Consider the following 10,579-nt stretch of genomic DNA (forward strand, 5'->3'; position numbering starts at 1 on the left):
TTTTCTTTTTCCTTCTGTTGTTTTATTATTATTGTTATTATCTTTATTATTTCTCTTTGTTGAATTTGTCTTTGTTACTTTGTTATTACTGTGATACATGGAATCAAGGATTGAAGATTATGGGTTTAATTTCTAACATTTAGAAAATCATGTCATTATTATCATGTCACAATAGAGTGTTATGTCATTATTAGGGGTAAGACAACACTTTCTTATGTTCATTTTTTTTATCACTCTTGTCATGTAACGGTGGATTTTACTTATGTTATATTGCTGAATGTCATTACCATCTTGTTTCGACAGAACAGATAAGAAAATTAAAGGAAAAGAACAAAAGTCCTTCTGTTCACATAAATGTGTTTGAAAATTAGTAATACTAATTATTTGAAAAAAAATCTCTACAGCAATATTGAAAATTCCCGTCAAGGATTCATTAAATTTGACATTAGAGAATTATCAGCAAGTTTTCCATAAACACAGGAATGTCATTCTGGCTCCAACATTGTCTCCTGGAATTAGAGACACTTGTAAGTACATGTTTAGCTGATTGTGGCCATCACTGAAGTCATTAATTTTGTTACATATTCTTGCAGTTCAAGAATATTTATAAAGAATCAGAATGATTTTAGGCACAGATAACAGTTGTGAAAAGCAGATTTTCAATTCCAATTGTGAAGAAGACAAAAACTGATCCTAGTTCACACTGAACTGCAGCAGTTTAAATGCTGTGGATGTTTGTTGAATGTAACCAAGAATTGTGCCTTAACTTTCATTCAAGCTTTGCAGACTATACAACCGTGCAGCTATTCATCCATACTCTTTACAGGGTATGGAGGGGTTGGGGATTTGGGGGTTGGCAGTGAAATGCATTCCTTTGCATTGCACTCAGGTCTAAGCTTTATTTGCCCTTGGCCTTTCTAGTCGAGTACAGTGTTGACCTTCTATTTATAGCTCTCAGGCCATTATTTGACCTTTGACTTTCTCTACTGAAACAGTAGAGCCAGCTCACTAAATGTCACATGACATGTGAGATGCATTTAATGTTTCAGGCCCCTGTCTGCTCTTCTTTTCCCAACATAGGGGTTTGGTGTCATTCAGCTGCTTGCAGTTGGACAGTGGCTTTGCCAAACGACTTCTCCATTATGTGTGTGTTTTACAAGAGATTTAGTTTCTTTTTTTTGTGTGTTGCTAGTTACAATAATGGAAATCCTTCACTTGCATGCAATCTGTGTGATTTGTGGGTTGCAAACTCTTTAGCAATTGTTTTTGTAACAGTCTGATTAACATCATTAATTCTTTTTCCTCACATACTTTTGTTCATCCCTTGATACACTTCAAGAAAAATTTCTTGTGAAGAACAGATCCCTGTTCTTTAAAACCAGGAACCCACTCACACATTGATATTTACTGCTAATCCCAGAAGTTCATATTTCTTGTAATACTGGTTTGTTTTTCTCAATGAAATTAATTGAGTTCAAATTTGTGTTCTAATGTTATAGTCTGAAACTTTTTTTCCCTGCAACTGTTAATATGCATATTATAAATGTATATCGTAGTGTACAAAAGTGTTACCGCTCTTTTTTTTTATATATAGCATTAGTCAATGCTGTTCATGTCCGTTAACACGGACGTGAACAGTTTACGTATAAGAAGGTACCTAACTCAAGAGATGACCCATTGTTGTGTTTGCACATAACAGACAACACAGCAAAAAACTAGCAGCTTGTTGGAAAAATCCAATTTGTTCCATTTTTGTTTTGTTGAGTCTATGAAAAATCCCAATAATAAAACAGTTTGACAGGCTTTAAATAGTATGTATGCACCAACAATATAATTCTGAAATAGCTAATTGTTGAAAACTTGGAATATCTCAGCATGGTGTGCAATGTCCTTAAAGGAAATTTGGCAAGTGGAGGACAAAAGAAGATATGTCAGTCCTGAAAAAACAGACTACAGCAGATGAACAGTATCTGAAAGTCATATTTTTAAGAAATGGGGGGAAAAAATCCAGACACAGCACCAGAGAAATGATTAACCTTCAGTTGATCCATCTACTGTTCACTGAAGCCTCATCAGAATTGGTCTCAGTAACCAATGGAAATGGGGAGAAAAGGCTGAGGTATGCCAAATTACACAAGAAAAGGACTGAAAATCAGTGGCAACAGGTATGACTGAGCAATTAATCCAAGTCTGAGATTTGTAGTTCAAATCATCATCAGTATTTACAGAAAAGATCAGGAGAGAGGTGCAGCAGTGAGCCCACAGCCATATGCAAAACATATGGAGCCTCTGTTTTTGTAGTCTGATCCCAAACACAGTTCAGTGAAAGCATACCTAGATAGAAGAAGACACAATGGAATACTATCAGTCATGGAATGGCCTCCACATAGACTGGACCTCAACATTATTGTAGCAGTGCTGTATTTATGTTTACATTTGCACATGTTTCTATAAATTGTTGCACCTATTTTCCATTTCTCAGCACAATATGAAGAATTTGCACAGTACTTCTGTACTTAAGGACAACCTTCTGTTTTGACAGATCTGATGGTAAACTTTGTTCTACTTATGTTGATCAAACACTGTGAAGCAAAAGGCAAACAGCAATGGGTCGAAACTGGCTATGTCGCAAACGTTACCCTGCAAATAATCATACATCTTTTTCTATGAGTATTGCAGGTGTAACTTCGTTCCCACACAATAGAAACTGCTTGTTTCATACAGTGGATGAACTGTAGGGAAGATTTGTATTCTCACTCAGTGTTTAAATTTGACCACTTTAAACCACCGAAAATGATCACTTTACGAATAAAGAGTCTACCATAATTCTGTATTCAATAATGTTATAAAAATGTATGTATAACACTATTTCTATCTTTTAAAAAATGCAAATATTATTGTTTTTGGTGTTAGTGGCTAATACATCTCAGACACTAAGGGGATGGATGAGATTTCAATAAATCAGACCATTGATCAAAAAGCTGGGTGTGTGACTTTTAAAAATATAGTGCAAATAAAACAACACAAATAACATATTTTTGTATTATTTAATATCCAACATGAGCTCCTGAGTTGTGATTAGAGCGTTTCATCAGTAACTTTATCTTAATGTTGGTGGGGGGCGTATCCCTACGGTTTCTAGAATTTTGCCTAAAGCACTGTGGACATTTTCCCACATATTGCAGTTATAAAAATTCATTTTTAAGCAATATCCAAGAATTTTGACTTTTCTACCTTTCTGTTTGCGCTGTTGTTGAGACTGAAGAACTCTTCCTTGATCCCTCCTTTCTCTTTAAACCGGGAGGGCGGGTGTTTGAAGGGGGGAGTTGCCCGGTGTGTACGTGTGGCTGCTCCGACACTGCAGTCGCCTGCTTGTCGGACCGGACTGCGGATTACACAGGGGTGACCATTGGTGCTCGCTGGGGGTCAAAAATGGTGAAAATTACGACAGTGAAGACCAAGCCGTACACGGACCAGAAGCCCGGGACTAGCGGTCTGAGGAAGAGGGTGACGGTGTTTCAGCAGAACCAGCACTATGCGGAAAACTTCATCCAGAGCATTATCTCTGTCATCGAGCCTGCCGAGCGCCAGACGGCCACTCTGGTGGTGGGAGGGGATGGCAGGTTTTTCATGAAAGACGCTATTCAGCTGATCGTCCAGATTTCAGCTGCCAACGGGGTCAGTAGCAGAACGACATGTTGTTCACCTTTGCTGTCCTTGCTGTATGTGTGCGTCTAGCTCACTGAGTCTGTTCCTATAGAATAGCTTGTAAGCTAGCAGGCTCACATCAAGCTAGCTGTCAAGTATATCAGATGTATTCCTAAATAACTAGTCTGTTGATTAGTTTGACATTACTTGGTTAGTTTAAAAATTAAAAGTTTGCTACATAGAAAGCTAGAGTAACTTAAGTAGCTTAATGCTAACCGAGAGAACGACCAAATGCTCAAAATATTTACTGTCAGGTCATGTATTTTTAACTTGCTAGCATAAATATACGTATTTAAACATGGGTTACGTTCTGCATATTAAAATGTTGCGAGAGGTGCTGTTCAGTTCTATATTAAATGGGTTCATGTAAAGTTATGCAATACTTTAAAGTCAATGACTACAGTTGGGGTGGCTAATCAGCTGCTCTTACAAGCTCTCTTAACCACGAGAGACAGCGCTGAATCCTGAATGACATTCCTGCCTGTATCTGCGCCTTGATATTGGCCCCAGTTCATTCAAACTGTGTTTATGGAAAACTACTTGACTGTTCCATAAGGTCCAAAGCAGTCAGTGAACCTTTGGCACGTATCGCCATCCCCCCTCTGGATTTCCATGCGCTGTCTCCGGTAGCCTGCTTGACCGTGGTGATCTTTTGGATAAAGTGCACGAAGGAGGTCGCTTGCATGTCAGACCCTTACCTCTGACATTTACACCCTGACTCGGCGTTTTTCAATCATTGGATATTTTTTTAGGCTCTTGGTCCGTCTTGCCCAACTCTCTAAAAGGGAACAAAACGGGTTTAGATGTTGGGAAAGAAGGCACGATAAGCCAACGTTGTGATGTTTCATTGAATGTGTGGTTACTGGCTGATGTTACTCAAACGATTTTAGGCCATCGGGGGGCGTGGTCTGCAGCCGGTCACGTTGCTCTGCATATGTCTTGTGCATAAATGAGAGATGCACAGTGAGAATGCATCAACATAATATTATCAAACCCTATTACCTTCTTATTTATTTGCAAGGTAACCTCCTCACTCTCTGAGAGGACATATTCATTGTAGTCTAGCCTCGATCTGTGCTTCCTTCTCATTAGATGGCCTCTGTCCTTCTTGTAGCTAATGCAAAGAAGCATTGCTAAATGGAGGGTTCATCTAATGAAAGTAGGTGTAAGTTGCACAAAGATGGCAAATCTTGGTTGGCATTTCTAATTTTGGGTCTATATTAGGAAATCTGGGTGAAATTGTATCATAAGTTACAGAGAGATGCACTACTGCCCGTGTGATTGCACAAAGCAAACCATTGTGTGGTTAAATAGACCGCGATAATGCCATGATTTCAAAACTATAAAAGGAGTCAAAATATAACCTGTTCTACAGCACTTGCAAAGCACTGGGCAGCAGGGCCAGCTCAGGTCATAATATAGCTGGCTATAAACAAATGTGATTTGTATGGTGGCCCTGAGAGCTCAAATGCACTGGAGCCTCTAAACACAATACAAATCTAAAGAAAAATGCTGCAAAAGTACACAAAACACAATAGAAGTTGAATAAAAAAACGACAGAGGTGACAGAAAACTGAAACATGTGAAGGAATGTACCGAGATGAACTTAAAAGAAGTTGAGGATTCATCTATGTTGTGCTTTGGAAAAAAGACTCGAGCTAATGTCTTTCAATCGCATGATTCATTTAATACTGCATATATGTTTTCTGTTAGGTGTTTAGAGCAACTTGTCATGCACATTATTGTCTCCTCTTAATCACTCCTGTGGTGTTTTGTGAACTGTTTTTTCCTATTTGCTGATATTTTCTTAAGTTGCAGTGTGTTTGACCTCTCAGGGCCACTGTAGATTTGCACTTAATGAATTTAAAACATATATAAATGCACACATATCTCTCACTTTGAGGGTCTTAGAGGGACAAACTTTTACAGCCAGCTGAAAGAAGCAAATAGAACTCGTCAGCTCATCTTGGAGTTTTGTCAAACCTGAGTTTCATTATAGGGTAGACTCATCACTCATTAATAAACTGCTACTCGGCTCGGGATTTCAGATTTGAATACCCTTAGTGTGTTAGAGGACCTAATATTGGCTGTAAGAGCCAGTCTGGTGCTACTCACAGCTGCTGTTCAGCTGATCTAACCACTTGGTATTGGGCAATACTATTGTAAAAAGTTTAATAACATAGTCAGGGGTGAGCCCATGCAAGCTCTTGCATGTAAACAAAATTTATAATGAAATATAAAATGCACAGCTACCCAGTATAATGGTGCAAAGATGGGTGAAATAAGTTCAAGCTGTCATCCAGCAGCAGTGTTTTGGGTTAGCTCCAATAATGATTTGCAAAATCTGACATATTAAAAAAAACAACAACAACAAAAACAAAACTGGAATAATTCAGGATGGATGTTGGAGGAAGGTGTGGATAACCTTCTCAAGGTTAGTCAATGGAAAAGGTGTTTAATTTAGTCTTTTGCATGGAGCATCAGTACCATTATTACTTCTACATTATGGTTGGAGCTGTGAACAAACACACACTTTTGCCTGTGTCCATTAATTTGCACGTGTGCATCTGTTCCTGCCTGCAGATAAATCACCTAGTGATTGGTCACAATGGCATCATGTCCACCCCAGCAGTCTCCTGTGTGATCCGCAAGAGGAAAGCAGTGGGTGGCATCATCCTCACAGCCAGTCACAACCCCGGAGGCCCCAATGGAGACTTTGGCATCAAGTACAACATTTCCAGCGGAGGTGAGACAAGTGCACAGACCCACTGTTTCTCTAATCACTATAGTCCAAGTCATAGTTTGCTCATCGTTCCATATTCCATATACTTTGTCCGTAGGACCTGCTCCAGAGGGCATCACAAATAAAATATTTGAGATCAGCAAAAGCCTGCAGGAGTATCACATCTGCCCAGACCTCAAAGTGGATTTATCTAAGATTGGCAAGCAGACCTTTGAAGTGGACACTTTCAAGCCCTTCACAGGTAACAGACCCACGGATGCAGAATCCTATCTTTAACTGAAAGATGAAGAATTAGTTAAATTAATACCAACGTCTTGAACTCTCTTCTCTTTGTAAACACATGTTCTAGTCTATTCAAATCTTGAATACATGTTGCTTTGTAATTTCATGTACTGCTGTGATTTGTACCAGGACTTGTGTGCCAACTTTGCTTTTCCCTCTTGATTTATCTCAGTGGAGATTGTGGACTCAGTTGATGACTATGCAGAGATGCTAAGGGGGATCTTTGACTTTGCTGCATTGAAGGATCTTCTTTCAGGAGCCAATCACATTAATGTCAGACTGGATGCCATGCATGGAGGTAGGGATGAGCATGTATTAAATCGGTCATTCAAACAGTGGATGCTAGTTCCTAAATTGAATAAATTACCAACAGGCAACACAAACGGAAATAATCTTTGTGCATCACAGTGTAAAGGAAAGTTTGTTCCGTTAGTGACCATGGCAGCATGTGATGTGTGATCCTTTATTAATGGCGCTCTTACTCCCTCTAGTGGTTGGTCCTTATGTGAAGAAGATAGTGTGCGAAGAGCTGGGGTCTCCAGCAAACTCTGCAGTCAATTGTGTGCCCCAGGAAGACTTTGGTGGTCACCACCCTGACCCCAACTTGACCTATGCTGCTGACCTGGTCAAAACCATGAAAGGTGGAGAATATGACTTTGGAGCTGCATTTGATGGTGATGGTGTAAGTTCTTCAGCATTCCCCTAATAAAGGATCATTTAACAGCTGTATTGGCAAGAGCTGGGCGGCAGAGTTATGAAGTCTGGACCTGGATATCAATCTGTGATATTAAATCACTCAGAATGTATTTAATCTAATAAGTTTTCATTCAAAGTTTATATTTTCTTTATTACATGAGTCAATCACAATTTTAGGCCTACTTCCCAGAGTGAGATTGAATTTTGGAACAGCACTTAATGTGGAATGTTTTTAGTTAGCCGTTTTCCTCACCCTTCCTCCTGACAGCTTCATGTTTCATGAAAGGAACAGACCAAATGCTTAACAAAGAAATCACAAGAACTATTTGGTAAACTTGTCTTCAAAATTATCAATATAATCTAAGAAATGTTTTACAAAAATTATATACTTTGGGATTTGAAGGGTTTTAAAAGCTTTTTTTCAGGAAGTACTGACACTAAACCATCTGCTGCCGATTACCAAATCGGAATCAGCCTACTTTATTAATCCCTAGGGAAATTATGTGGGTTACAGTTGCTCCAGTACAGTAACATTAACAAAAACAGACTAGACTATTTAACAGTACAATATGTTAAGATATAAGGAATAGCACAATATATACAAATCACCAAATAATAAATATCAGGGTGTGATTATAAAAAAAAAAAAAAAAATCAAGAAAATTGACAGCTACATTAGAAAAAGGTAAAGAAAAGGGTGTGTGCAAAAAGGATGTAACTATTGCAGTGTTTACAGTGTAAATGAATAAAGTAATATCACAGCTCAGGATTGCCATCTTTTTGTGCCCTCTTCAGGATCGCAACATGGTGCTGGGTAAACATGGCTTCTTTGTGAACCCCTCGGACTCTGTGGCTGTCATTGCTGCCAACATCAAAAGCATCCCGTACTTCCAGAAGACCGGCGTCAAAGGACTGGCCCGTAGCATGCCTACCAGTGGAGCCTTGGACAAGTAAAAACCAAAACAGTTTTTATATTTTTGGGTAATTTGGAAAAAGTGCAAATCAAGAATCTATTTTTTTCCTTATATGATGTAATCTGTGTGTTTCAGTGTGGCTAAAACGCTGCAGATGGACCTGTATGAGACTCCAACTGGCTGGAAGTTCTTTGGGAATTTGATGGATGCTGGTAAACTCTCTCTGTGTGGGGAGGAGAGCTTTGGCACTGGTGAGACTCGGTCATCACATTTTTCACCTTTGACACCAGTAAGAATTGCCCCTCACCCAATCACATCTCTCTATGCTAATAAACAGGATCGGATCATATCCGTGAGAAGGACGGCTTGTGGGCGGTGCTTGCGTGGCTGTCAATCTTAGCCACCAGGAAACAGAGCGTGGAGGAGATAATGAAAGATCACTGGCAGAAGTTTGGCAGGAACTTTTTCACCAGGTCAGAGGAGATGCCTGCATTACGATTTATGAAATGAGAGTTTGAATCCTAAAAGATGAGGGTTTTTAAACAGCATTGACAGTGTTAAGAATTTTTAAACACCACTGTCAAAACATTTAAAAAAAAACTCTACTTGAGACTATGCAGGAATGGCGCCTTTCAGTGGCAAATTGGAGAAATGCAGCACAAGTGGAGTGCAGCAGTTATAATTAAACTTTCTTTACTTTTGTCTCTTCAGATTAAAAATGTGTCATTATCGAAAGTAGTTGAAAATGAGTTCCTATGTATATTTTTAAAATCTTGGTCTAACTTCACTTCCAGGTACGACTATGAGGAAGTTGACTCAGATGCTGCCAATAAGATGATGAAGGATCTGGAGGCGGCAATGTTCGATCCGTCCTTTAAAGGAAAGAAGTTCTCATCGGGCGATAAGACCTACGAGGTGGCCATCGCTGACAATTTTGCCTATACAGACCCTGTCGATGGGAGTGTTTCCAAAAACCAGGTGAGCAGCCTGCAAAACAGACCCCATTAATATTTGCAGTCCACAATTTACACAATATCCTGCAACAGTGCTCCGCTTGCCTCATGTTTTAGAGTTGTTGTTGTTTTTTTTTCCACTTCAGATGCTACTAAGAGTCTGTATCCAATTTAAAACAGATTCCATATTAAAATCAGACCTGCTAATGATGCGTTTCAAAAGCTGGCAAAACACCTGATGAGGTCATACCCCTGTGCATACACATATGGAATAACTCCCACCTCGTACATTATATAACCACATGTTACTGCTCAGTCAATATTTGAATTTGTCACCATCTCTTACATCTTTGTTTCTCTTTCGCTCTCCCAGGGCCTCCGAATCATCTTCTCCGACGGTTCGAGGGTCATTTTCCGTCTCAGCGGTACAGGCAGTGCTGGAGCAACCATCAGGCTCTACATAGACAGCTACGAGAAGGACGCACAGAAAATTTACCAGGATCCACAGGTGAGGACAGAGAGGAGTAATCCCAGCTGGTTGGATCCAGGGAGGAAAAAGATTAGACAATGAAGTCATCAGATAGGAAAATAAACAGTTACAAAGTTTTTTTTCTTTATACACGAATCTTTTTTATTTGCGTGCGTGTGAATAATTGTTTAGGTGGGGGGGGGGAAGATATTTATAAAGGTTGTCAGCCCTTTATCCATCTACATCACAGCAGTTTAATATTCACATGGGCTTCTCAACCTTTTGGGTTGCCTGGAATGATCAGTAACGTGTACGATGGCCAGCTAGCACTGGGTGGAGCCCTCAACAAAAAAAACAGGCTGAGAGATTTTATTCAACATGGGAGATGAGATGATGGAGATGTTTGGCCAAGTTTTGACTTATGGCACCTTATCTGGACTGGTAAGAAAAAATGAAGAGTGCAAGTTCCAACTAGACACACTTCATAAAATAATTTTGAATGGTGCAGACAGGGAGGTGATGTAGTACAAGAAAGAAAAAAGTTCTGCTCCAGCTCTTTATCCTTTTCAGCGCTTGGACACTATGAATGAACAGATAAGCAGAAACATACTGCTTCAGAATCAGAGCTTGACAGATAAATGGCCAGCAGGTTAATGGTTCAGTTGGCTGACTTTGGGTGGGTTTGATTTACACACCCATGGGGTGATCTCCTTTCTGTGTGGATTTAGAGAAGAAAAGAAAGTACCTCACACAAAACTGATACAAAAAGCGCTTATTTTATGAATCCGCTGCGTCGTGTTTTGTCACAGTTAAT

The 10,579-nt window shown here is 39.4% G+C and overlaps 1 protein-coding gene across 2 annotated transcripts in view; it reads left to right on the top strand.

Moving 5' to 3' along the window:
* Positions 1 to 3,309: 3,309 nt before the first annotated feature.
* Positions 3,310 to 10,579, top strand: part of pgm1 (phosphoglucomutase 1) — a 9,089-nt gene continuing 1,819 nt past the window's right edge. The window contains exons 1-11 of one of the 2 annotated variants that reach the window (XM_005737015.1): positions 3,310 to 3,678; positions 6,292 to 6,326; positions 6,384 to 6,454; positions 6,549 to 6,692; positions 6,906 to 7,031; positions 7,225 to 7,415; positions 8,225 to 8,379; positions 8,479 to 8,594; positions 8,681 to 8,816; positions 9,138 to 9,321; positions 9,670 to 9,804. In XM_005737015.1, coding sequence (XP_005737072.1) covers positions 3,433 to 3,678; positions 6,292 to 6,326; positions 6,384 to 6,454; positions 6,549 to 6,692; positions 6,906 to 7,031; positions 7,225 to 7,415; positions 8,225 to 8,379; positions 8,479 to 8,594; positions 8,681 to 8,816; positions 9,138 to 9,321; positions 9,670 to 9,804 — 1,539 coding nt within the window. In that variant the 5' untranslated portion in view covers positions 3,310 to 3,432. Of the gene's footprint in view, positions 3,679 to 6,291; positions 6,455 to 6,548; positions 6,693 to 6,905; positions 7,032 to 7,224; positions 7,416 to 8,224; positions 8,380 to 8,478; positions 8,595 to 8,680; positions 8,817 to 9,137; positions 9,322 to 9,669; positions 9,805 to 10,579 lie in introns of both variants that reach the window. The other variant, XM_005737014.1, reaches the window with a different exon arrangement.

Source organism: Pundamilia nyererei, unplaced genomic scaffold, assembly GCF_000239375.1.
Source record: "Pundamilia nyererei isolate P.nyererei 1_Seehausen unplaced genomic scaffold, PunNye1.0 scaffold00072, whole genome shotgun sequence".
NCBI lineage: Eukaryota > Metazoa > Chordata > Actinopteri > Cichliformes > Cichlidae > Pundamilia > Pundamilia nyererei.